At 52.0% G+C, this 27402-nt stretch overlaps 1 protein-coding gene across 1 annotated transcript; it reads right to left on the bottom strand.

Annotated features, from left to right (window-relative positions):
- Positions 1–1572: 1572 nt before the first annotated feature.
- Positions 1573–26633, bottom strand: NUDT3 (nudix hydrolase 3). Its single transcript, XM_038162673.1, has 5 exons — positions 26264–26633; positions 15296–15406; positions 7266–7310; positions 6607–6691; positions 1573–5899 (listed from the first exon to the last, which is right to left on the bottom strand). The coding sequence occupies exons 1-5, from the start codon at positions 26360–26362 to the stop codon at positions 5730–5732; spliced, it is 510 nt and encodes a 169-aa protein (XP_038018601.1). The 5' UTR covers positions 26363–26633; the 3' UTR covers positions 1573–5729.
- Between the last annotated feature and the right edge of the window lie 769 nt (positions 26634–27402).

Here is a 27402-nt window from a genome sequence, read left to right on the forward strand (position 1 = left end):
CATCCTCGGGAGCAGACCGGGGCTCACCAAGCCCCTCCACAAGGCCAGAGCCAGCCCAGGACACCTGCAGCATCCCCGCATCCCACGGGGACATTTTTATTTTACCAATCCACTGCTTCCCAGAGCACCCAGGTGAGGGGAAAAGGGGAGGCAAAGCTGGGGCAGCACGGCACCCGCTCATCCCTGGAGAAATCGCCCCCGTGCTAACCTTGGGGAGGGGAAGGATGTCAGGGGGGCTGAGGGCAGCGTCGCCGCCCATCCTGGGGACAAGGCACCTTCGTGCCCGGGGTGTCAGCCAGGGGGACAAAGCTGGAATAGCAACACAGGGTGTTTTTATTTCTGCCCCAAAGCCCGCCGTGAGCCGTGAGCCCCCTGCCCTGCGCTCCTCGGCCCCCAGCACATAACTGGGGACAGCTTTGCTGAGCCGCTAAGCTCCCGTTTAAGCAGCTGAGCGCGAGTGGCCGGATTTCCAGCCAGCGCATCCCCGCGGCTGCTCATCCGCCCAGAAATGCCGGGGTGGGGGCCCGGGTGTCGCCGTCCCCGCGGGGACACAGCCAGCCGCCCCGGCTCTGCCCGGATTAATCCCGGCCCGGCAGCACCAGCCCGTGCGCTCCGCGGGAGGAGCCCGGCCACATCCGATCCCAAAGGCCGCCTCAGGGATGGGTCTCCGCAGCAGCACGCGTTTGTGTCGCAGGGAAACGCGGGAGCTCGCCTTGCTGTGGCCAGGCTCGGAGCGGCTCCGCCCGGCCTCTCCCGCAGCTGTTTGGTGGGAAGGATTTTGTGACAGAGGTGGGAGCACATTCAGAGGCTCCCCGAGGCTCTCTCCTTAAAACGGCCCTTTGCATCGCGGGGCAGATGCCCCATCAGCGAGCCCATCTCGACAGCAGGCTGTGGGTGACATCCCTCAGCTCCTCTTCCAGGCTGTGACCGTCCCAGGCCACTGCAGGGAGAGCTTTCGCCTTGGGTGACACTTGCCCAAGCTCCGAGCTCACCTACGGCAGAGAGACCAGGCAGGAGGCAGAGCCGTGTGAAATACTGGCGTGTTTATTGGTTGGCACTGGATTACAGCCCACGCTCTCGGCAAACTGGCACCCACCAATTTTATTTTTTCAATTTTTCACTCTTTTAAAGACAGCGATGGCCTCCCTCTCACACACAGCTCAACAGAGGAAGCCCCTCGTGACAGCAGCCCACCGCACCACCCCGCTTCACCCACGGAGAGCCCCCCAAACTTTCTGGAGACAGCACAGATGAGAGCTCAGAATCATGGAGGGACGTCCTGCATCTGCAGAACTCCTGCTCCTGCAGGTGGGGGTGAGGTCGAAGGTACCAGCTCAGACACAAACCAGGGACAAACCCCCACAGCTCTGCCCAGCCATGCAGAGTCCTTGTTTTGGGGAGGAACGGAGAAGCCTCAGGCAAACACGCCAGTGGACAGGAGGCTGGGCAGTGGCCCTGGTCATTCATCCTCAGCTGGGCCTGGGGTCCCCTCCTCCTGATTTGGGGGCACTGCCAGGAGCCCCCCCCCGTACACAGAGCTCATGGAAGGACTGAGCAGCAAATGCAAAGGGATCATTCCAGATTTTCTGATTTAATAAATATAAAATAGGACACACAGGAAATTCAACAAACGCTCTCAGACCTCCCCAGGTTTCTGAGGCAATTCTAGAGCAAATTCATCAAGTATAACATCAAAATTCCCATCTTCCCACCAAAAAAAAACCAAACCAAAACAACAAAAATACCTCTATGGACTAGCACCAAAGATTTATAAATCTCCTAAATACAACTTCAGTCCAGTTCAGTTTCTTTTTCACCAGCTGCACTTCTGTTCTGTACAAACCCCTGCCACTACCCCAGCACAGCACTCCAGGATCTCCGCAGCCCAGAGCAGCTGGATTAGTTCATTCCAAGGTTGGGAAAAGGAGGATCACACCCTGTGTGTGTCAGGGGCTCAGGGGGCAGCTGAGGGACACCCCAGCCACGAGGTCACCCCGTCCCCGAAGGCTGCAGCCCCCGATGATGGCATTGCTGAGGAGAACGGAGCCAGGAGGGAAAACCCAGCCTGGGAGCAAGACCAGAGCAGGCAGAGGGAAAAGCTCCTCACACTGGAGTCACTGCTTGGGGCAGGTTTGGCTGAAGATGCAGCTCCACCCCACCCCAGCACCAGGCTCCACCTGGGAGGGTCAAACCCCAAAGCAAGCCCTCACCAGGCCCCAGTGCTCCCTGTATGCCCTGCAGAGGGATGGATGCTGCAGCCAGCTGTGTGAAAACACAAACACGTCAATTTGGGATGAAACTGAGAGAACGGGCAGGAAAACCTGCAGCTCTGGTACAAGGGGTACTCGCTGCACGCGTGCAGCCTCCGGGATTTTGATCCCTGCTCGCTGTGGAATGCTGAACACAGCTTCTGCATGGAAAAGCTGAGGCAAAGGCCCAAAGCCCCTGCTAGATCCGGGAAGGGAACTGAGGATTCCTGACATTCCCTACCCACATTTTTAGCCACTGAATACTTTGTGGCCACACAAGGGAAAAAGCAACACTTGCAGATTCCAACCCCTTTTCATTTTTCCCTTTACAGAGTTGGCTTTAAGGCACATTCCAGCTCGGGCTGAACGAGCTGCCTCAGTGCTCCACAGGAGAGCAGGGAAGAGCTCACAGCACCCACCTACACAGGAACAGCTGCTGGGAATGGAATGCCGATAGTGCCGCTCCTTGCAGCCTAAACCCAGCTCCCACCTTCCCCCCAGCAGCAGGGTTGGGTGCTGCCTCCCCAGCACCCATGGGTGAGGGACCCTGACGTGCAGCCCTCAGGCTCTGCCCCCTTCCTCTTCCATCAGCGGGGTGATGAAGAGCAGAGCCCCTCCTCACCTCACACCCCAAAGCAGCATTCAGGACCTGCCAGGAGCGGGGACCAGAGGGCTGCTGCACCTGGCTGGGGACACCTGTGTCATACCCAGCTCCCAGCAGTGCCCCGAGAGCACAGCCAGGCCGAGAGCCAGCTGAGATCCGCTCCCAGGGGATGCTGAGACACAGAGCGACAACTCACACAAGGGTCAGGCCAGCTGAGGTAAGAATCCCACTCTGCAACACCAGCAGCTGGAACAGCAGCAGTTTGAGCTCAGCTGGGAGCCCCAGGCTCATCCCCTGGGACTCAGTGGCCCCAGCAGCACTGATGGGGCTGCAGAAGCAGAGCCACCCTCCCACACCTGCCCTGGGCCTCTCACAGACAGGGTGACACTCAGTCCCAAACCAATTGACAGCAGTTTAGATAAAACCACTCCAGCTGCTGGGGGTGCAGCTGTTGGATGCTTCCTCAGATGCCGAGGAAGATGGGAATTGTTTGTGCAGGGGTTCAGGGGGCTCAGGGCTCAGGCCTGGAATCTGCATCTCTTCCATCAAGGCTATTCCTGCCCCAGGAGCCATTTCCAGTTACAAGGCATAACATCAGCCACTCGGTGGTAACAGCATCAATCCATGCCACATTAAAACACTTTCTTGGCACAATTTATTTTTTCTGACCCAAACAAATAAGCCATTAGCAAGTCATTAACAATATTCTACCCTAAATTGTCAGTTTTAACAGCCCTGTAAAAACATTTTTAGTTTAAAAACAAAAGTGTGCATGCTGCTGATATTAAAACTGCAGTTACTCTTTCAGGAGTACCAGCTGTTTTTGTTGCAAAGCGTTTCCAACATACTAATCTGTACAGTAGAGACCAAGACTCGTTGAAGGCAGTAGATGGCTGTGTCAGGTGCCTCGCAGGGCACGGGGACAGCGACTGTGGGAATTCCTTGGACACTTCCAGATAGAATATTCAAGCCCTTTTGAGAGTTTGGTTTCAGGCTGACCAGCACATAGTGAGAAAGGATTGTACATTCGTCTCTAAGTTGAAGTGAGCTGAACTGGTGTGATTTGGGCTCAATTCCAGACGCTTGGGTTTGAGCTACTCCTCGAATAATGGGCTGTTCCTTACGCGTGGTTTTCCATGTCAGCGATCGCTGGCACTGCTTTTGGCCTTGCTACTCCACACCGATGAAAGCAGGGAGAACAAGGAAAGGAACAGAAAAGGACCTTAAAATGAACAGCTTCTTGCCAAAGCAGCAAGGATACCATTCCCCCTTGTCCCAGGCTCCATGGATATTTCTATCAGATTTTCATATTGTAAGCGCTTCTCAGGAAGAGAGAAAACTCCAGAACAGTGAGTGTTTATTAGAATATTTTTTTGTTAAATAAAGAGCAGGAAAAAAAAAAGGAAAAAAAAAAAAAGTACTGCAGATTTAATTTCACATCTTGGCTCTGCTCTGACAAAGGAGAAGTTACTGAACTCAGCAACCACTTCTTGTCCCAAGCCAGGGATTAATTAATGCCCCTCCCGAAACTTGTACCTGTCCCAACCCACCCCCCCCAAACCCCAACCCTTCCCATTTTATTTCCCAACTAGACAACACTGTTGGCAAATCAAGACAGCATGAAACTTACAGCAATAAAACAACAAACCCCCAGGTGAAGCGTGCCGGCGCGGCGGGGAGGAGCTCTGCCGCCTGCGGGAGGCAGCTGTACCTGTCACAGCTGTACCTGTCACAGCTGTACCTGTCACAGCTGTACCTGTCACGGAGGGCACGCTTCGGGCCCGCTCCACGCTGCGACCCTAAGTGCTGCAGAGCCGCGGGACAAGAGACCCGACGCTGAATATTCCCCCGGGGCTCCTCTCCGGGGACACGCAAACCCCGGAGTGCGGCTGAGCGCGGCGTAAGGCATGTGGACGAGAGAGACGCGAGCGGGAGCAGGGACGGCGTCGGTGAGCCTCGCTGCAGTCTGTCCGTCCGTCCGTCCGACCCCCCCTGCGTCCCCGATTCCCGCCGCTGCTGCAGCGCCGCTGAGGCCGTTTGGTTTTGGCCAGCGGCTCCAGAGCGGCTCCGCGCGGATCCCCTCGGGTGGAAATGCAGAAACGTTGGTGGAAGCTGCTGGAAAAGCCGCAGGGATGTCTGCAGGTGATCCGAACTCTGCCCTCAACTTCAAGTGTCACTGCACTAAATCGGGAGATACTGGTTGGGGAGTAAACTGGCCCAGCCACTAGCACTGTCACAGAATGTGTGGTTTTAAAAAACAGAACAAAAGGCAAACAGATTAATTATGAACCCTTCTTTTCAGAAGCAGACCAGGATTAAAAAAAAAAAAAAAAACTCCCGCAAAATTAAAATGTTAGATCCTCCATCTAAAAAAAAAGTTTATACAGGTGTGCTGCGAGTAATCCCCACACGGGTCTGAGCAGCACCTTACAGTACAGACTAAGACTTGAAGAGCTGATCTCGCATTGGAAGTCTTTTAATTAAAAAAAAAAAAAAAAAAAAGTGGCTCTGGCTGGGGTGACACGAAGGGGACACTTGGGACACTTCAGAGCACAAGGCAGATGCGGGGCTGGCAGCCTCCAGGCCGTGGAGCGGAGTACCGGGAAAGGGGCACTTCATGCACAAAATGTATTTTACAAAATACAGATTCCAAAAAAAAGAAAAAAAAAAAAAAAAAAGCAAAAAAAGCCAACAACAACAACAACAAAAAAAAAAAATCATCCCACCTTGCACTAAATCGCAGCACTCTGAACACTTGCTCTGCCCCAGGCGGCTGCCCATGCCTGGTGTGAGGGAGGAGGCATGGAAACGGGGAGGGGAGGGAAATCCAGGTCTCAGTCTGCTTTTGGGAATTGCTCTGGCAGGGACCTCGTCAGTCATCTGATGTCGGACACGGAGCTCTCGGAGTACGGCGTGCTCATCACCGGGGTGCCGTTGTTGGCCAGACAGCCTTGCCTCAAGGTCTCAAAATAGGAGGCCTGCACGGGTTTGTGATACTGCAGAACTTTTATGGCATCCTCTATCTTAAACCATTCCCTTTTCCTTCCTGGGGGCAAAGAGAGGAATCAGTAGATGCAACAGAACGGTGTTCTCTGATCTCAAGGGCCTCCCCCTCCTACCCCACACTGACAGCTCCCCATCCCCTGTCTCACATTTCTTAATTAAAAACCCATTATTTAGCAATTTCTGCAATTTCTATTCAAGCCAGATGCTCATTTCACGACACCTCACAACACACACACCAAGCACCAGCCAATTTCCATGGGTTTGCAAGTGGACTTCGGTTTCCTGTGGACAGCTCTCAGTTCTAACTCTTCCCATCAAGAGCCTGAGGGGAGTCATGTTCCATTTGCTGCAGTGCAGTCACAAACCTTGTGGCACCAACAGGTTCATTTCCACTCGGGGATCCAATTTAAACACAAAGGTTTCAAAGGTAACAGGGAATGATTAACCCCCACTGGTCTCATGGATCTCCCCTAGTCTCAGACAGGACAGTTCTTCATCTTTGCTTGGTACCATGCAGTGCAAGAATTAAACACAAAATTGCTGCAGAGCAGCTGGACACTCACTTGGCTTCTCCTGGGCCACCGAGGTGACAAATCATCCACTTCGCCACAATTTTTTTCCCCAAGCAACCCAAGGACACACACTGCAACTTTTCCCAGTGAGACTCACACAGACTCCAGGTCCCAGAGGGATGCTGAGCTGACCTGGGTTTGTTCCCATCATTAATGCAGCATGCACCAAGCTTACCAATATTGACAGAGTCCTCCCAGTCCTCCAACACTTCGGTGACGATGAGTACGTAAACATAAGTCCTGTGCTTCCTGTCCCGGTTCTGGAAGGCAAAGGGGACAGAGGAACAACCAGCCAACAGCAACAACAAACCTTTCCAGGCAGGAGGGCACTGGGCTACAACTGCCCACCTTGGGTGCAGCCCCTCCCACAGCACGACTCATTCTCAGCTACTAAAAATGCTGTGATGTAAATCAGAGAGGTCTGGAAGTGTTGATAGGGACACCCAGAAGTGTAGTTCCTGACCTGCAGAGCAGTGGTTTGTGGACTGATGTGCTTACAAATTAGTTGTTCAGCTGGGAAGGGTTTGAGCTATTTCACATGAGCTGGAAGGAGTCAGTGCCAGAAGAACAGCAAGAAGAGCCGTGTCTGGTACCTGCCGACTGTGCCAGGTGTGGCTGAGAGTGCCACAAGTGAAGGGGGGACCCCACACCCCAGCTTTGGGCAGCACCAAGAATATTCAGCCACACCAGTTATCACCAGTGATTTGTGCCCACTGCAAAGATCAGATTGTTTTTATTTACCAGCAAGGCTCACTCCAGAACCCTGCAGAGCCATTGTTACTCCAAGATGATTTTTTGCAACAAAATTTCACAGTGTCCGTGTCTGAAACTTACCTCAAAAATTCCCACTAATCTTCCTAACGTCCCTTTCACTCCAGCCTAGGGAAGTTCAAAGAGAAAAGAAACATGCTTTAACAACAGCTCAGTAGTGTTTCCTACTTGTTGTGCAGGGCCAGTTCCTTTAGGACAGGAAGCAAACGCTCTAAAATTCTGCTCAGCTTAAACCAACACAGTCACAAGGCAAAAACCAGAAATGTATCCTGAGTGCTCAACATCCAAGCATTCCCAGGGTTTTTTTTTTTTCTCTTGTTTTCCTACATTGAAACAATTTTGAATTCAATCTGGAGGAAGAAGAAATATTTGAGGAGTTACTCCTTGCATACCAATACAGTCCTCGTGACCAGAATCTCCTCTGAAGGTTATTACAGCCTGAGCAAGGGGAACGTTGGCTTTGGGGTTTGGCAGTTTTACCCCTTCAAAATCAGAGTTTAAGGAAATAAAGTATGTGTAAGACATTCACGTGCACCCCAAGAGGGATGTGACAGCTCCCAGGTATTTCAGGAGTGTCCTGCACACACCTGAAATAAGCCAATATGAACACAAAACGCTGCGATGTGGACCTGGCAGCAGGAACTAGAGAGGTCTGGATACAATACAAGGGCAGATGCACACTGAAATAAAGCTCTGGAATCAAGCAGAGACACAAATCAAGAGATCTAAGCAACAGTTCTGTCTGTTTGAATACTACTGAGGATGTACCACTCCATCACATTTGGTGTCCCTTTTGGCACCTCTCTGCTGGCTCCCTCCCCACCCTCCTCAGCTCTCTGTGCAAAATCCCAGCCCACTCCCCTGCCCTTGCTTTATATTCCCTCTGTTTTATGACTGTAAATGGTTGGAACTCAAGTGCTACAGACAAGATGAGATCTTGCTCCATGATTTAACAGGTCTGAACCAACCCACACAGCCTGGCACACGACCCAGCCACAACTGGGAGGTAGAGTCGGCTCCGTCTCCAGCGGCTGGAACACATCCCATGAACAGCCCAGGGAAATTGTGCCTCTTGCAGATGGGATACAGAGATCTGATTATGCCAGGCTTCTCTTTTTTTTTAAAAAAAAAAAAAAAAATGTTTAAGTTACATTAATGATTAGACAAATTCTCTGTCCTACTGACCAGCTGCTGCACAGTCTCGTGCTGTCAGAAAGGAAGAACTTGCTTTAATGAGATGATTTTCCTGGTTAAATTCCAGCCTGCTGCATGAACAGGTAGCAGAGAATCCAGCCAGAGAACACCTCACTCCTGCTGCCAGGCTGCTGTGGAACAAAGGAGCAAAGGCTTTGGAGCTCCCTCACTAGCAGCAGTCACAGAAATCTGGAAATCCTTCTGCTAACGCCCTCATGAGCTCCACTTCGAGGAAGCGAATCAACTCAATCTCCTATTTCATTTTTGGACACAAGCTTTATTGTCTCACCAGTACTTGTGACATCCTGCTCGGCCCAGAGGTGCCCCACTGCCTGAGACTCTGGGGCTATTTCTGGAGCGAGCAGCAGCTCCATGGAGGAGCAGCAATTCCATGCAGGTCGGTGCCGCGTGCGCAGGACGGGCCGGGCAGAGCCCTCTGACCTTTGAGGATTCCACCTCCTCTGCCAACCCTGCTGACCTGGCCTCGGCCCTCTCCCAAGGCATCTGGAATGTAAATGCTTCAAATGCATTTCCCTCAAGGAACTCCTTCAGCACTGGGATTTATTTTTAGCTCAGCCGTGTTCAACAGGCAGCAGAAACACAGGGAGGAGCTGGAGGCTTCCACCTTCACAACATACGGACATGAATGCATTAAAAGGTGAAGCAGAATCAAATATTTCTGGAAAATAACTGTCTTAAACCAAAGCTTCACTGGTTCCCGGAAAAGGTTGTTGAATTTCTGCTCTCCCAACCTGTAGGCACTGAATCAGAAACCGGGGATTTTGTTGTGATGGTTTAGTGAACTCTCAAGTCTGACTAGAAATAAATTTATCTCCAGGCAACTGGCCAACCTGGAGATGAAGGATGAATTCTGCTCAAGCAGCCTCCCAGGCAGTTTATCCCAGCTCTAGAACTGCGCTGGAAGTAGCAGAGGGAGGTGAGGAGCCCTTCCTTCTGTGCTGGTAAAGAGAGATGATGGAAATAACGCTGTCTGCAAACCAGGATCCTCCTGCTCTGTCCTGCCTGGTCTTATTTGCCCAAAAAGGCACAAAAACGATGCCAAGACAAACATGTCTTGTAGAGAAATCATGTTGAATTATCATCACACAACTGGAGAAAGCTCTAAGCTTTGCTTCCCACACAAACTTCTCATGTGCAGTTGTAAATGGCAACATAAAAGAATGGTTTGGTTCAAAAACAAACCACTGGGCTGATTTTATAAAGCAAGTTCTTACCAAAGCCTGCAAACACATCAGCCACTGCTCCTGGGGGCCAATGCCTCCCTCAGCCCATTTTCCAGGTCCAGTGGATTTTAAAGACAACATACGGGACACCCAACACCAGCAGGATTGTCATATACACCTGGTTTTGACAGAGCACTAAACTCCCACACCCACAGGAGAGCTGTCTCTGTACAATGGCACAAACAAGCACGGAAGTGGAATTCACAGTCTCACACAAATTTCTAACATAGGAGCTGCCCAAGACACCTGAGAAAATAACCTACAGCTGCTACCACTGACAAGTCAAGCTTGGTAACCAGCAAAGGAACTGCCAGGTTCTTCTCTGGGCAAGCTCCCCATCTTCTTCTTCATATGGGCAAGAAAATTTTCTTCAAGAGTTAAAACACAGTCCCAGGCTCACCCAGGACTGCAGCAGGGGCTGAATCTTAATTTGCAGCAGATGACTCAGGAATTTTCTCCTCGATAATAAATTAATGGCCCTCCTGGGCCAGACCAGCGAGTGAGGCAGAGGCAGCACAATTGATTTTGTGCCCCTCTAAGCACTGGAAGTGCTGCAATCCTCCAAGAGCGTGGAGAATCCCAGGAGGATGCTCCTGAGCCCATCAGCAGGGGGAGGAGAGCACCAGCACCAACTGTTCCAGCTGCAGGCGTGGACACAAAGCAGGCAATCACAGGATGGGATTCCCTGGGAAAGGCACACTCGGGTACAAGAGGACACACAGAGCAGGCAAAATGAGCTTTTTCCCTGCTCTGCTGATCTAAATCAGGGTTCAGGGGAGGAGGAAAAGGCAGCTCTGGCAAGAGCACATCAGCCACAGGCACTGGCAGAGCCAGCTGCCTGCCCAGCACACACTTCAAACCCCCCGTGCACCCAGAGGGGTGGGCTGGGAGCTCAGGACAAGGAACAAAAACCTGGAGGAAATGAAGCTTTACTAGTTCTGCTGCTCATGGAACAACTTGTTTTAATAAAGAAAAATTACTGAAGCCATCCAAGAACAGCAGGTTCAGGTTTCAAAGCTGAAAATAAGTTGGGGTCAGATGCAAAAAGCAGCCTGCAGCAACACCATCTGTTCTCGGGACAGCTTTTATTTCCTTCCATCTGAGCTAAGGAAAATGTGGGTTGGAATTTCAGCTATTTTACTTTGCTCTATTAGGCTCAAAGCCTGCAACTACTACGGATTACTGCTGGGCAAGAGAACTGTGGTGGAACACCCAAATCTTTGCTCTAAGACCTGCACGACTGAAGGTGCAAATCCCACCCAGGAGGGCTGTGGACACGTTTGGAGGATGCTGATTCCAGGCCAGCTGGGAAAATTCTGCCATCTCAGAGAGGGTCAGACTCATTCATCTAATTTGGCGCTGCATGACACCTTTATTTGCTTCTACACTTGTGAAATGGAAATGAAATTCCGTATCAGAATGAAGAACTTTCAGACACTGCCATCGTTTCTGTGAGTACACAGGGTAAGGGACAGTGACTTTGAGCCACCACTTGCACTGGGTATGACCAACTAGGAGGGGTTCAAAGGCCATCATCTCATCATTCATCTGGGCCCTGCAGTACTTTAAAAAAAAATCTTCCTATTTTAGCACTGAAAGATATCAATATCTGTGTTCTAAATCACTAACAAAACACATGAAACAGGAAAGATTATCTCTAAAGCATGTTTAGAAGAGGGGAAAAAAGAGTTCCAGCAACCAGATCAAAGTACTGCCGTGATGGACTGTTCTTGATATTGGCACCAATTGCCTGTTTGATCACAGATCAAGCACAGATTACCTGGCTTTTGACTCCCATGAAAAAAGAACAACCAACACTCCTGCAGTGTTACAAAATTTGACATTTACTAAGTATTTAAAGGTCAGGATGTGAAGAATGCTCTACGTGAAAAAGGAACTGGTGCTGAGTGTCACAGATGAGTGTGGAGGCTTTTTTCAATGTCACTCTATAATAAGCTGAAGGCATCTATTTCTAAACCATGATGTTCACCAGTTGCTCACAGCCATAAAAACCCCTTATTCCTAAGCAAAGAACACACTCTGTGAGCACAATGAGCTGTCTGGAAAGGGCACACACCTTCCACAAGGTGAACTTTAGAACACACGTGGAGTCCCAGCCCTGTAAGACTGACTGCAGCACTTCTCAGCAACCTGTCAAAAGGAAGAGGTCTCTTCTGAAGAGGCTGCTCTGACCCAGAGCTGCTCTGTGTCTGCTGTCACTCTGCACAAACAATGCCCAACAACTCCAGTCACTTCCAATTTCATGCAGACAACAGGGAGCATGACAAGTGTTGGTACCTGTCTGCTTTAATACTTGTGCTGGTACACACTAATGTAGATAAGGACTACTCAAACTAGGACAAGGACTTGAACTCAAACTGGGACAGAGGGATCACAGCCTTCACTCAGAATCAACATTTCATTTTTGGAACAGAAAGAGGGGAAAGTTAGGTAACTTCAGATGGCAATTATTTCCACAATAACACGGATAAACCCAAACACACACACGGTGAAATTAAAACAGCGAATGCAGAAGTTAAAATGTTCATTTAGGGAAGCGTGTTTTGGAAAAAAAAATGCACACCATGCAAAAGAGAATGAATTGGGAAGAGACAGTCTATTGTCATCCTCAAAAGCCACAAGCAACAGGAAGGGTCACAAGTTCTTACAGCCCTTCCAACCAGCTCTTATTAAAAACTGGAAAAGGCATTCCAAAGTCAAGGGAAGAAAGCCCACACGTCTCTCCCACAGCTTTGAGCAGCATTGCTCATTGCCATGGGGGAAACTGGATTTTCCCTCTCCCACCCCAAGCAACAAACTGGAACTGCTCAGCTAACCTGTGTCCCCATGAATGGCTGTCCCAGGAGAGAAGCCAAGACCTCAAACCTACTCAGAAATCAGCCTCAGCTCCAACCAACCCCAAAACACCTGACTGACATGGAAGGGAGAGCCAGGGCTCCCAGCAGCCTCCTGAAACCCTTGCTGCCAAACCAACAGCATGAACTGGGGAGATGGGTGCTCCTGTCTTTCCCAACACTCCTGCTGTGCTCCAACAACATCCCCCTGCACCCAGCAAACAGCCCCAAACAGCCTGAGGCCGGGGACGTGGGGGATAATTCTGTGTGCAGACCCTCAGCAGCAGCACGTGAGCACAGCCCAGATGGGGAAGGCCTCGCACCCCTAAAGCTCTGCCAGCACCACTGGCAGCTGCAGGGTGCTCGTGGCAGACAGCTCCGTGTCAGCTCCTCCACCTGCACCACCCAGGGCTGGGGGTGCCCAGGGGAGCCAGGAGCGAGCCAGGGTGCCCAGGTGAGCCAGAGTGCCCAGGTGTGCTGGGGGTGCCCAGGTGAGCCAGGGGCGAGCCAGGGTGCCCAGGTGTGCCAGGGGTGCCCAGGTGTGCCAGGGGTGCCCAGCGGAGCCAGGGGTGAGCCAGGGGTGAGCCAGGGGTGCCCAGGTGAGCCAGGGGTGAGCCAGGGGTGAGCCAGGGGTGCTCAGGTGTGCCAGGGGTGCCCAGGCGAGCCAGGGGTGAGCCAGGGGTGCCCAGGTGAGCCAGGGGTGAGCCAGGGGTGAGCCAGGGGTGCCCAGGCGAGCCAGGGGTGAGCCAGGGGTGAGCCAGGGGTGAGCCAGGGGTGCCCAGGTGAGCCAGGGGTGAGCCAAGGGTGAGCCAGGGGTGCCCAGGTGAGCTACGGGTGTCCAGGTGAGCCAGGGGTGAGCCAGGGATGAGCCAGGGGTGCCCAGGTGAGCTAAGGGTGCCCAGGTGAGCCAGGGGTGCCCAGGTGAGCCAGGGGTGAGCCAGGGATGAGCCAGGGATGAGCCAGGGGTGCCCAGGTGAGCCAGGGGTGAGCCAGGGATGAGCCAGGGGTGCCCAGGTGTGCCAGGGGTGCCCAGGTGAGCCAGGGATGAGCCAGGGGTGCCCAGGTGAGCCAGGGGTGAGCCAGGGGTGCCCAGGTGAGCCAGGGGTGAGCCAGGGATGAGCCAGGGGTGCCCAGGTGTGCCGGGGGCGCCCAGGTGATCCCCAGGTGCTCCCGGTGCTCCCAGCTGCTGCCGTTCCGTGCTGGGAGCAGCCGGGCAGAGGTGCCTCGCTGGGCAGAGCTCACCCGTGCCAGGCTGCCAGGGCTTGAGTTACACTGGCAGCGGGCAGGGCTCCACGTGAGCAGGGAACACCAGCCGAGGAGCGGGATTATCTCAGCCAGCCCAAACCAGTTCCCGCGCGGCCGGAGCCGTGCCAGGGCTCCCTTCCAGGCGGCGCTGTCATGGAAAGAGCGCGGCTCTCCCAGGGCGCCGCTGCCCGCGCGGGGACTGCCCCTGCACGTTTATTTTAAGGGTTGAGAGGCGAAGCTCTGCACCTCCTGAATGAACCCCGGGCTTCTGTATCAAATCGCCTCGTTATTAATAATGCTTGGGTTGAAAAGCAGGAGTCTGCAGCTAAAAATATTTCTATTGTTCTGGTTACACTCACTTTGGCTTGTAAAGCAGTTGAAAGGTTGCCGAGTTACTGGAAAAGCAGGAGCTGGGTTACAAGCTGGAAATAGAATTTGCAAGCAGCAATTCCCAGTATTAGAGGGACCTAAAGACACTTAAAAAAATAAACTTTGAGTGTACAATCTCTTTCTGATAAACTGCTAGATTGTAAAAACATCCAAAGAGAAACATGCAACTCGAGATCTGCCACATTTGGTTAGTCCAACAGTCTGAATATTCAGAGTTTTGTTAGACAGCAGCATATACTTCCAAATAATTCAGGGAAAAACCTGCAAAGACCAGACAATTCAAAAAAAGCAGCTACAGGAGAAGCTTCTTCCCAAGTCCCATCAATTAGCTCTTGCTTTCTGCTCTGCACAGAGCCCAAAGATTTATAACCCTCTCAAAAGCATTTTTAATCCTGCCTTATGTAACTGTGAACCTACTTGGCCCTTCCATCTATAATCATGCAGTCATTTCAGAACCTAAGCATCTCCCCAGTTGGTTAATATTCAGAAGCAAATTCTAAAGACATGTTTTACATACACTGCAGTCAACTGCTATTTACTGCCTTTACACTTCTTATGAAGAAAAAAATTGTTCTTCCAGCAGCTTTAAGAGAAAAATGTGCCTTCTCCCTACAACCCATTGATCTGTGTTTGATCTGCTGTTTGATCTCCTTCCTGAAAGAGCTTCAAGCAAAAGGGAGGAATGAAACCAACCAACCCATGCACACTTTAGGAACTGCTCCTGGTAACTTATGGCCAATTCCACTTATTCACATAAACCTCACTATGTATTCTAAACCAAACACATATCTAGGTCCCTCTATTTTGACTGCTTTTAGTGGCTCCTAGGGGTTTATTTCTACCTTCTACCCAATACTAGACAGGTCCACAAAGGCACAGCTGAATTTTGAAGCTCTCTTACAGAGAAAGTGAAGCAGAGACTACATCTACACTGAAGTGACTGGAGCTGAACTTTATTTTCAGTTAAGGTATCAGGCAAGGACAAGCTCATTCCAACTGAGAGGTTTAATTACATTCCCACGTTCTCTTATTTAGGACTCTGTTTTCCTCCCACGTGGATATCACCAGTGACCCTGTCTCCCTCTCCACCTCAAGGAGAAGGAGGAAGAGCGATGAAAACAAACCCAGAGAACGCGGGCTAACAGGGCAGGGTGAAGCCACTCACCTCTTCACAGACCTCGCGCACGGCGGCCACGCCGGGCTCCTCCTCGGGCTCCATGCCACCCCCGGGGACAATCCATCGGTCTGGATGGCGACTACTGCTCACCAGCAGCACCTGTGGAGAGCAGAGACAGTGATGGGGCACCCCCAGCGCTCCCCTTCGGAGCCCAGCTGAAGGGCAGAGATGGTGGCACGGCCTCGCCACCGCTCGCTTCCCCCTCAGCCCCGTCCACACAGCCGTGGAAATTCCAGCAGCAGTGACACCCAGGCGCTGCCACGCTCTGTGTCACCTCAGCCACCGCCTCGCCCTGCTCTGAGGAACTGCAGGGAAAACTGTCCTTGCACACCAAAACCCTCACGAGCACTGGGCACAGCATGGCCCACAGCGTGAGCTCACTGCAGAGTCCCACAGCTCGGGAGACACCTCAGGAAACAACACGAACGCATAGCTGCTGCTCAGCACCTCCACCCTTTACAGAAGTACCTTGATTTCATTCTCCTGGTGCCTTTGGCCTTGCCTGCCCCTGCCGTTCTGTCACTAACAACACATTCACGTCCAGGAGCTCCCACGGCACTGTTTATGTGCAATTGTCTGAGCACAGGTTCTCAGCCCCCCTGGTTTTTTGCAGTAGGCACTGAGGATTCAGCTCTGGAGCCAGCACTTGGCTACTTTTGGTTTAGAGGAGGTTGTTTAATGAGGTAAAAAGCAAAATAAAAGCCTATATTAAACCAATTAAACTTAAAACTCCCTAGGAAAGGGCTGCATGGAAGGACAGACTTTTGTGAATGAGAAAAATGGTTTAACCCTCTTCCCAGGAGGGATTTACCATACACATGCTTTATGGCAGGTTTTCTTGAAACAGTATTTTTTTATTCCAGGGTAATTCTGCCCTGTAGAAGTTCAGGTTCTGATTTGCCACCTCCCAGCAAGACAAACTCTAACTAACACTCTCAACTGCAGACTGTCCCAAAGAACAGCGAGACGCTGCGCTTATTAAATCTACTTGCAATACACCCATGAGCAGAGATGGAAACTTAAAACAACACTAATACTGTTGTCCAGCTCTCTAAACAAAGCTCGTTCATTAGAGTCATCCTGCTGTACTTCATCATTTCACGGGCACAAAGCTCCGAGCCAAAGCGACTTGCTCCAGAAACTTTCCAACATACCAGTCCAATTAGGTTCCAGGCCAGCTGAAACAGTGTCAGACGTTTGGGAGTTACACTGCAGAGACACTGAAAATCCCAGGCTTTACTGGGGAAACAGTGATTTGCCAGTAGGATATGAAAAGATTTGCACTAATTACCCAAAGGAATTTACCTACAGAACTCAAAATTAAACTTCCAAAACAAAAACAAGCACAAGATTTCCAGGATTTTTCAGCTGGTTTATCTTGAAAATCCTCTGACAAAACTCATACTGGAAACAAATGAAGGTGCACGAGCCACCTCAGTTCCACAGATCCAAGGGGGATGATGCCTGGCCCATCCTCTGGCCAGGCTGTGACAGAACAGCATTTGCTTTACAGTGACATCCCAAGTGTTTGGCCCTCTCCGAGAGGAAGGCAGAATTCCTTTCCTCCAGGCATCCAGTCCATGTAAAACGCCACCAGAAAGCCATGCCTAAATAGGGAATGTAAACTTCATTCATCCTCAGAGCCCTTGGGACAGCAGCCAGTCCCTGCCAGGCTCCCCAGCCACCTCCATTTGCCACTGGGCCTCTTCCTAGCACAGTACCTGACTTCTACTCCATCCCCACTCATCATCCAAAGAGCTTGGACTCAAATTCCTGACTCCAGGTCAGTTGGTGATTCTGAGGACAAAGCTAAAGGAGCAGAGCAGCCATTTCGAGTGCACCTTTGCTGCCAGGTAAGGAAGCACCAACTCTGCCACTTCTCGCTGCAATTCAGAGCTCCAGCTCGAGGGGGAAAAAAAAAGCAGAAAAATATTTAAAAAAACCTCCAAAGAACCAGATCTTTGAAACTCGGCACAGCACATCTGACAGGCCTGAACTCCTGCCACCTTCCAGGCGTGAGAACAAGGATCTGCTACGGAACCCTGGACACAGACTGCTCCAGGAAACCTGCTCGGGCTGAGACAATGCCTCAGCAACACACCAGGAGGAACTTCTGGGTGCAAACAATGGTTTGAGGCAAAGTAAATTAACTTCAGCTGCTCTGGCAGTTGAGCATTTTCTGAATAGAATTAACATGAACAACCCTCGCTGGGAAGGAAAAACCTGTCATTCTCACACTTTTATGTAATCAGACTATTTCCTGTTTAATAAAAAGGAAATCCCATCAAGAGAGTGCAGGAAACAAGCCCTACAAGGTCATTCTTTTAAAACAACTTCAAACAGGATATTGCTACCAATGAGCTCTCCCAAGACAAAGGGGCTGAGTTCCAAAGGAGGGGGAGACATTGCTGTGCTGGAAAAAACCTCACACTTCCAACACCAGTCCTGGATCCCGATACATGCAAAGCATTCAGAGGGATCAAGGAAAAAGTTGTCATCATCCAAATCCCAAAAAGGTTTGGGTTGGAAGGGACCTTGAAGCCCATCTCATTCCACTCCCTACCACCTTCCAGTAGACCAGCCCAGGGTACAGCTGGCTTTTTAGCTCATTAACTTCTTTATTACATAAATAATTTTTATTTGAATACATTCTAAAGTAGTTAATTTAATCTAAACAGCCATCAGAAAATAAACCAAAATTTAGTTACGTTTTTAAATCAGGCTAGAACACGTAGGAAGGTCAGACATTTCCATTTTATCCTTGCCAGGCAACTGTGTTTAAAATGGCTACTGAGACTTTTGGCCTGCCAGGAATTTTGGAGCTGGATTTTGGAGCCACGTCCTGCAGACTTTTTGGAAAAGCATTTGCAGGTAACACACATGTCACACGGCCAAGTTGTGTTTTCCAGCATTTCAAAGACAATTATGTCATTTCAAAGCAGGGAAATGAGCAACACAAGCCTCTCTGGCAAGGCAGGAGGTGGCCCTGCTGAAACTCTCCCACACAATCCCCCACAAAAGAGAAAGTTTAAAAAAATAAGCCAAGTTTGAAGTGTGCAGCAGGAGCTCGAAGCAGAGCCTCATGGCAAGAACCTTCAAAGCTGCACACAACAAACAGACCCAAACAAACCTGAGCAGTACTAACCCTGCCTGGAGGAGACAGGAAACACACCAAGACATCTAAGGCTGCCCAGACAGCCACATGGAATAAGGAGCTCCATGGGAAAAGGGGTAAAGAGTTTGTCCCTGGGATAAATCTGGGCATCCCCCATACACAATGGTGACTTTAAAAGAAACCTGCTGGATCCATGTGGAGGGGTTCTTCTGTCTTCTTTTCACAGGAATAATGGGGCTCTGCAAAGCAAGAACTGGGCAGCCAGGATCAGGCAAAGAATTAACTCCCCATTTGTGGAACAGAGGAGCAGAGATTCCCAGGATCTTCCACGCCATGGTGGATTTAAACAGCATCCACCAGCCATAAATAAAACAAGAGAGGCTGCACCATAAGGAACACGATTCCTCGAAAGAGGCTCCACTGCAGCACCCGAGCAGACAGAAAGGGCCACAGCCCTGCGAGGAGCTGAGCCACAGCAAGAGTAGAAAATGAGCTGAGAACCTTCCAGACTTCCAGGAAAAGCCAGTGCTACCCACCTGTGCCAGCCAGGGCCCGGCGAGCTGGCAGCCAGCACAAGGAACAGCAGGCAAGATGTTAAATCCAGGGTCTGTCCCAGCAGCCTCCTGCTGCCAGGAGCTGATCCATAGCTGCTGGCTCCTGACACAGCCTGTGCACTGCCTTACAAGCTTCCCCTCAATATTTTCAGGCTCTCCCTCAATATTGACATGCTTTGTATCAATACTGCCGTGCTTTGTATCAACATTAAGCTGTAAATCACACCGTTTGCACAGCGAGTGAAGCACAAACCTGGCGGCATTGCACCTCATTTCCCACTCCAGCATCATTTATCAGAGCACAGCCTGCAAGGAAACTCTGCTGCCGCAGAGGCTGCAGGAGCTGGGAGAAGAAGATGGCTGACTGCAAGGCTTCTGCTGTTCAATCTGCCTTTGTCTCAAAGTTGCAGTTTAAAACCAGCGTGCTCTCAGGAGCTGAGCTGTGCTCCCATGTGCCCCACGGCCAGGCAGATCCCAGAGCTGGGGCTGCGTCCAGCATAACAAACACCTTGGGTGCTCCACTCCAAATGAACAAAATTCTCCCAAATCCCCAAATATCAGCACTGTAACGCTTTTCTACCTGACCAAAGTGGGATGCTCATCTGACCACACCAAATCACCTTTAACCCTACAACCAGCAAGGGGTGAGAACTGGAGGAGCAGGGGGGAGAAGAGGGACGCTGCTGCCACCAAAGCTGTGCAAAATTAATCTCATTTCCCCGGCAGCAACACAGCCTCGATGACTCCCCGACAAATCACGTGTTTTGCCAAACTGCAAAGGCAGTTTGCCCCGGGGTGCACGCCAGGGCTCACGGGAGGGCTTCTCCCACCCTCTTGCTATTCCAGGCACGTTCTGGAGCTCGCACATGGTAGGAGGGAATCCAGCCCACGGTCAGCAGGGCTACAGCCGGCCCTGCACCTGCCAGGGTCAGCAGCTGGGACCACGACACACATTGCCACCAGAAATCCCTCCTGCCCATAACAGCCTGTCCTGCCAGGAGCATTCCAGCTCCTCAACAGGATACGTTTCCTTCGACAAGTGTTCTTTTTGCAGGCGCACCTGCACCAGGCTCCGTGGGATAACGGGATTGAACTGACAATGGGGGATCCGGGAGCTGGAGGTGGGAAATTCACGGCAGGACGCACAAAAGGGAAGGGATCCGCACTAGAGAACTTGACAAAAGTAAAGCACGAGTTTTGGAACGGGAGCAAGAGGTGAACTGGAAGAAGTTCAAGTCATTTCAAGTGCTTGGATCGCACCTACAGTCCTATAACCAGAGAGGAAAAAATACAGCAGATTCTGTTGGTTTTTAAGCTGCTGGTTAGAATAACAATAATAAATCACCGTGCTGCTGCTCTGGCCCAGAGCTCCACAGGTCCTGTTACTGCTACTGCAGCGCTCCTGCTGCTTCAGAGCCACTGCCTGCTCCTACCAGGGAGGAACACAATCCCAAGTCCTCCCCCTCCAGCGAAATTATGGTTTAGATAACCACAGAAATTATCTGCAACATGCCTTCCCATGCTTCAGGAGCAGCTGAACCGCCTGCAGCAGCAGCCGCTGCTTTCAGAAGCCGAGGGCTGATAAGGGGCACTCCCAGAGAGAGACCCCAAACCCCAGAACCTATTTCTGCCTGTCAAAACCAGTTTGGTGACCACTCAGTGCTTACACAACCTGGCCAGGCGCACCTTCTCCAAGAGAAAAGCTGGCTTGTAAAGCGCCTTTTTGAGTAAGGGAGGAAAAAAAGCAATGAAGAGGTATTTGGGCTTTTTACAGAGCTGTCAGCAGCTGCACACCGTTCTGATTAAGCACCCTACTCAGGACACACAGCACGCACAAACTCTTGGGAAGCTGCTCAAATATAAGCAGTTAATTTTACACCCGGCATCAGTATATGTCACCTGCAGGAGGAGAAGCAACCCCTGAAACATCGGACAAAAATCTACCCAGCAGGTAATTGTACCCCTCTGAATTTCACAGGTTAACGTGAAATTGCTGAGAACAAAGAGTCAGTGTGCCACATCCAGGGGCAGAGACAGGAATTCTGAAACAAACACACTCAAAATTTGAGAGATCTTTGACTGGTCTGTGCGGTCAGTCCTTCAGCTGGTTGAAAAAGAACAAGTGTTTAAAGTAACAGAGGCCCTGTTTCCCAGCCACTGGCTGTCACCTCCAGCACTCCCACAGGGATGTTTGCTGTTTGTGAGGACTGAGTTTGCTAATTTTGCTCTATCCAAGCAAACCAGGAGAGCTCTCCTTATTTTAAAAGAACGTAAAAGTCCACACACATGGTTGTTTTTGGTTTTTTTTGTTTACTAAGAAGGGAAAGAGTTGTTTTTCCAGATTGTGAGAGACCATCCATGGCAAGATAAGGCAGCAGTTCCTGCTGGGTGCACCCCCAAGTGCTGGCACCTGTCTCCACACTGCAGGAGTTCATCTGAAGGTGCTGAGATGAACCGAGTCAGGCAACTGGGCGCGAGGGCTTTTTTAAAAAAGAGGGGGTCCAGAACACACAGAGTGAGGAGAAAGGGGTAGGAAAAGCAGCTCCTAGTCAAGCACTAAATGGATCTGAGGTGGAAGAGATTCCAAAGCAGTGTTCTGCAGAGAACAGCCACAGCCACCACTGCTGGGTCCTTCTCCACAGACCAGGGGTGGAGCACACCCTCTTTCCATAGTCATCGCTTTTCCCTGAGCTGCAGCAGAACAAAACTGACTCAGTTCTTCAGTTTCACAACAGCTCGCTGAGCTTCCAGTAAATGAAGTGAAAATTTAACAATTTTCATTCTTTTGTTGTCTGGAAAAGTACAAAAGACCATGGAATTGCTTGTAAAACTGTTTAGTGACAGCTGCTTTTGTGGGAAGGCAAAACACTTTTTAAGAGGAAAGCCAGGTTTTGCAGAGGTTTATCCATGCTCCTGTTTTTGGAAAACACAACCTACAGATTCTACACAATCTACAGGGCTGAGAGGGACAGGAGAAGCACAGGCGAGAGAGAGATCCACTTCTAAGCTGGCCCTTATCCCCCTGGAGATGTGCAACAGGTTAGCAACAGGCCAGAACTCCACTTGGGTCCAACCACAACCCTTCATGCAGCAGATGGGAGCACACAGCCAAGCCCAGGCATCAGAACAGGGATTCTGAGCCCATTCCACGGACAGCAGGGTGACCATACGGTGCTGGGCTCCCCTGCATCGCAGTGGTTCTGCTGCCATGGGTGGACACTGCAGCCAAGGCACGGGGGACAGCCCAGGAGCACCTCGTGATCCCCACCGCACTCGGAGTTCCAATCCCAGCTCTGCTGTGTTACATCACAGCTGGAGTAAAACCGGCCCGGGAGAGGAGAGGCCAGCAGGAGAAGAAAAAAGGTTCGTTTGCATTCCAATGGCTTTCCCAGGGGCCACCGGCCCAGCTCTCCCCGTGACCACCGTGACCACCGAGGCTCGGCCGTGCCAGGGCACCGGCCCCTGGGTGAAGCCTCTCTTCTCCCCGCTCCATTCAGGCCTCATTCACTGCTCAGAAAAGATTCTTCCCGAGGCATTTTCTCCAAAAAAAAACCCCAAAAAACCACTCTTTAAAAACGCCCGTGGTTAAGGAGCAGCTTGTCCTTTCACAGACACAATGTGGGCATGTTGAAACCTGCTGCTGCCCCACGGCCCAAGGGTGCCTCTTGATCCTGGCAAACAGCAGCGAGCAGGGCTCCAGCTGCCGGGGCACACTGAGCCACCGGGGGCATTCCCACACAATCACAGAATTTCTAGGTTGGAAGAGACCTTTAAGATCATCGAGTCCAACCCATGTTGACCTCAACAAGATCATGGCACCCAGTGCCACATCCAGGCTTCTTTTAAACACATCCAGGGATGGTGACTCCACCACCTCCCTGGGCAGATGATTCCAGTGTTTGAGCTGGGATGTTTCCTCATGGAACAGCTGGTCCACACAAAAAACGCGTGTGTTACATAAAAATAACACCCTGGTGGCAATGCTGAGGGACAGGGACACCCCAATGGAGTGACTCCAGAGGCACCACAGGATCTGGGAGCTCTCCTTCCACAGTTCTAAAATATTCCAGGAGTTCAGTCCACGTGAAAAGGTGGGAATAGCAAATCCTGGTGTCTTGGCTGCTGGAAGGTGCTTTGAAGTCTGTTCCCACTGTGAATGAATCCCGTTGCTGCCCCAGCTCTCCCTGTTGCCCAAGGATGTGGATCGTGGTTTGGGAAACCACACACAATTTGGGGGGTTTCCACAATGCCCAAAAAAATGTAAATTTTTTTCTCAATTTTTTTCTCTATTTGAGGTTCACGTTGAAATGAATTCTCCCTGTGCTGCTTTTTAAAGGAATATGCAACAAAGGCATCTTTTTAGCCAATTCTTGGTCTTCCAAAAACGTTCCAGAGCTTTTTTCGTGCCCAAAAGTAGCGGCCTCCAAATGCAAAGCAGAGACAATGTGCGACCTCCAGCAGCATAAGGAAAAAATAAATCACTTAAAAACTAAAGAAGAAGAAAGTATTTTTCTTTTAAGCCTCTTTATTTGCAAATGTAACACCAAACCGAGGATGTGGTGTTTTATCAATCTCCAGGGATTGCAAAGATTTCAATGAAAAATATATCAGTGAACTCAAGAGTCACGGGGAAGCACCTAAACGTAAGAAAGTAGCCTCCTCTGTAAGAGTAAACAGAATTCTCTTCTTTCTTCTTCTCCATTGACAAACTTTTTTAATTCAGGAACTAACGAGGGGTTAAAAAGAGGAAAAAATGGGATTTTTGAATTCATAGCAGGAAATGAAGAAGAAAGGCAAGACCAAAGTTCTACTATTTCTCAAGCACTTAAAAGGAACAGTAATGAGAAACAGCCAGTCCTAGGAAAAATGCAATTTTAATACAGAAAGTTTAATTTATTTATCAAAACATGCTTCTTTTCTTCTCTCTTCTTTTCAAATACTAAGCTTTTAATAGCTCTTTAATGTACATACTTTGGCTCTGGCTCTTTCTCCCCTCCCTGGAGAGACCTTTTAAAGAGATCTCCATTTCCACTTAAATAGAAGCAATCAATAATAAAATACGTCAGTAACATTAAAAAGTATTATTGTCCAAGAGCAAACCAAGAGATCTTTCACAGCCATTTTATACTCTGTACTTAAATGTGTGCAGGTAACACCTCCCTTGCTATCGAAAGTGAGTGGACACCAGTCAGCTTCTCTCAAAGTTTATTTAAAAGCCAACAAATGAGAATGAACCCAAGAAATAATTAGAAAGGAAAATTAAGAAGGAGCCCTGCTTGCTGATTTCACTCACTGACACGAGTTTAACTCCAACGCCTTTTGGCCAAGGCCAAGCGCAGGGTCTGGGCACAGAGTCCATCCCAGTGGGGTTAATTCCATGGGATTGGCTAAGAACCTTCCAGATGTATTTGTGACAAGCCCCCTTCCTGGGCAGCTCCCGCAGCAGGGCTGTAACAGGTGGGGACAGAGGAGGCAGTTTCAGCTCAGGGTTCAACCCACAGGTACCACACACAGCCCCTCAAGGGCTCTGAGCTCTGACCCGTCCTTCCCTGCCTCATTCCTCACCCGCAGCACATCCCGAGGAAACCACCCCAGCCCGGAGTGCAGCCCTTGCACAGCAGCCACTGCTCCCTCCCCGAGCTGTCCCAGGGCAGCAGAGCCACTGCCAGCTGCCACTGCCAGCTCGGGGACAAGGCCACCAACAGCAGCCACAGGGACAACACTGTTCCCAGCCAGAGCCTCCACTGTCCTGCACACAGAACCCTCCCCAGAGCTCAGAGACCCCCGGGAATGACCCAGCACAGGGAGCCCTCAAACCCTGCCTGAAACAGATCGTTCTAGTCCAGCTCTTACCTAGAAACTAGAGCCTGAAGGATTTAAACAATCCACTGTAGGTGGAGACCACAGCAGAGGCACAACTGACACAAAAGAGGTTTTAAATCTCAGCCTTACCCCAGCCTGACAGCTGAGCCTGCTGGAAGCATCCGTCCCACGCCAGCGTGCCTCTGGAGCGAGTTCACTTTCCTCCTTGGACCTCTTGGGTCAGCACTGTGACACTGCCACTGGTGTCCCAGCACAGTGAGGGCTCTGACCCCTGTCATTACCACACCTCGGTGTCCCCAGCACCATGAGGGCTCTGTCACCAGCTCCCACGGGCTGGAAGGATCAGCTGGAGCCTGTGCAACACTGCAGCCTGAGGTGTGTTAAAATAAAACTCACAACCAGTCACATGCTGATTGCCTCGGGCACCTGTTAAAAGCACTTTTCTACCCTAAACCACCCTGCAGTCACACATGGCCAAGGCTCCACTCCTGAGAAGAGCCTGCAAACTGCCCCACTAATTGTGTACGATTCATCAGGGCACTCCAGCCGTGCTGAGCACCCCCAGCATCACCACACAAAACAATGATGGTTTTCTTCATGGTCAGCCCATAGATTTCCTGGAAGTCCGTGGGAAGGATCAGCTACACTGAACGCTGCACCAGACACGCCGCTGTCATTTCAGGCCGTTTCTGCTGAAATGCTGACACTCCTCATCACGCCAGCACAGCTACAAAGGGCTTGTGCAGTCTCCTTCACGTTAAATAATAACTGGATGTATGCTAATTGCCCTTCCTCCAGTGAACTGTCTGCATTCCCTTCCGATTTCCTGTAGCTACAAATATGATAATCAGGAGAACAAAGACTTTAGCACAGCCACCCGGGCTCAGCAAACGCAGTGGAGTGTGTTCGCCTGACTCCAGCAGCAGCAGCAGCAGGCAGACCTTCAGCCTTGCTGCTCTGAGCACCCCGAGCCCACCTCCAGGAGGTGTCAACAAAGACTGCTGGAAAATCGAACACCGGAGCGAAGTTTCCCACTGTAACTTCCCGGACAATGCAGCCCCTTAGCAACGCGGCCGCTCTCAACCAACCAATCCACCTTTAATTCCCACTTCCTCCCAAACTCTCTGGACAGCAACTTCTGGCACTCCATCAGTCCCCTTTTATCCCAGTTTCTTTTTATAAATCCAAGGTCAGGTTTCCTCTCCCATCTCATGTGATGTGTCGGACTGAAGCTCTGCCAGCGTGGTCGCTCCCCACACTGCCAAACCCCCTCCCGCGCTCCCCTCGGCCCGTCCCGCCGCCCACCGGGCATCTCCCCGGCTCCGGCGGAGAGCAGTAACCCAGCGCCAAGCACCGACTCTGCCAGCGATGCTGAACGGCGCCTATTAAAAATAAAACCCCGCTGGCACCGAGTCCCCCCGCCCCGGGCGGCTCGGGGGTCCCGGGCCCGGCCTCGCCCCTCACCTCCTCCTCGCTCTCGCTGCGGAAGCACAGGCAGGCCGCCCGCTTCTTGTAGCCGTCCCCGTCGTAGGTGCGCGTCTGGTTGGACTTGAGCTTCATCATCCTCCGCTCCGGGGGCGGCGGGGCCGGAGGACGCGCGGCCCGGAGGGCGGGGGCGGGCGGGACCCACCGGGCGGCGAAGGACGGGGGGGCGCGGGGGGACCGCCTGCCCGCGACAGTCTCTCTCTGGGTCTCGCTTCGTGGGTCTCGCTACGCGCTGCCTCCCTTCGCCCGCCTCACCCCTGCCCTCGCTGCCGGCCGCGCCGCCGCCACCGCCCGCGCTCCGGCCACCGCCGACGACGACCGCGCCGCCATCTTGGGGCTCGCTACGCAAACGGCGTAGCGCCGCCGGGCGGGGAGGCGGCGCTGCCCCTGCGGCCTCGCGGCGCGCCCGCTACGCGAAGTGCGCAGCGCGGCTTCCAGAATCGCTCCCCCCTTCGCTGGCGGCGCCGCCACGCCCCCGCCCCGGCTCGCGCGCTCTGCGCCGTCGGCGCGCGCCGCGTTCGGGAATACGGCGGGCGGCGTAGGGCGGCGGCGGCGGGCGCTCGGCCTTACGCCAACGGCGCAGGGGCCGCGCGCACGTGGCCCCGCGGTGACAGCGGCTCCGCGGCGACAGCCCGCCCGCCCCGCGGGGGCGCTGCGGGGAGCGCCAGCCCCCACCCACCCCCGGTGACACCGCGGGGCCGGCTCCAGGCCCCGGTGACATTCCGTGTGTGTGTGTGTTTATGTGTTCATCCCCGCGCGTCGGTGACCATTCCCCTGGCGGTGACACCGCGGGTCGGTGTCCGCTGCCGCGGTCGGTGACACCGCGGGCCGGTTCCCAAGTGTCCGCTCCCCCCTCCGCGCCGGTGACACCGCGGCCGGCCCGGGTCCGTTACCGATTAGTCACCGGCTGCCGAGCGACACCTGGCGGCGGGCGGCGGCCACTGCGCCACTCGCCCCCCCCTCCCGGGCTGCCACCGAGCCCGCCCTCGGTCCCCCACGGGTGACAGCCCAGGTGACAGCGCAGCGGCGCAGGACACGCGGGCCCGCCCACGCGGGCTGTGTCCCCATCAGAGGGACACGGGCTGGCACAGCTGAGCTCTCCATCTGCGGCACAGCTC

This window comes from Motacilla alba, chromosome 26, assembly GCF_015832195.1.
Source record: "Motacilla alba alba isolate MOTALB_02 chromosome 26, Motacilla_alba_V1.0_pri, whole genome shotgun sequence".
Lineage (NCBI taxonomy): Eukaryota > Metazoa > Chordata > Aves > Passeriformes > Motacillidae > Motacilla > Motacilla alba.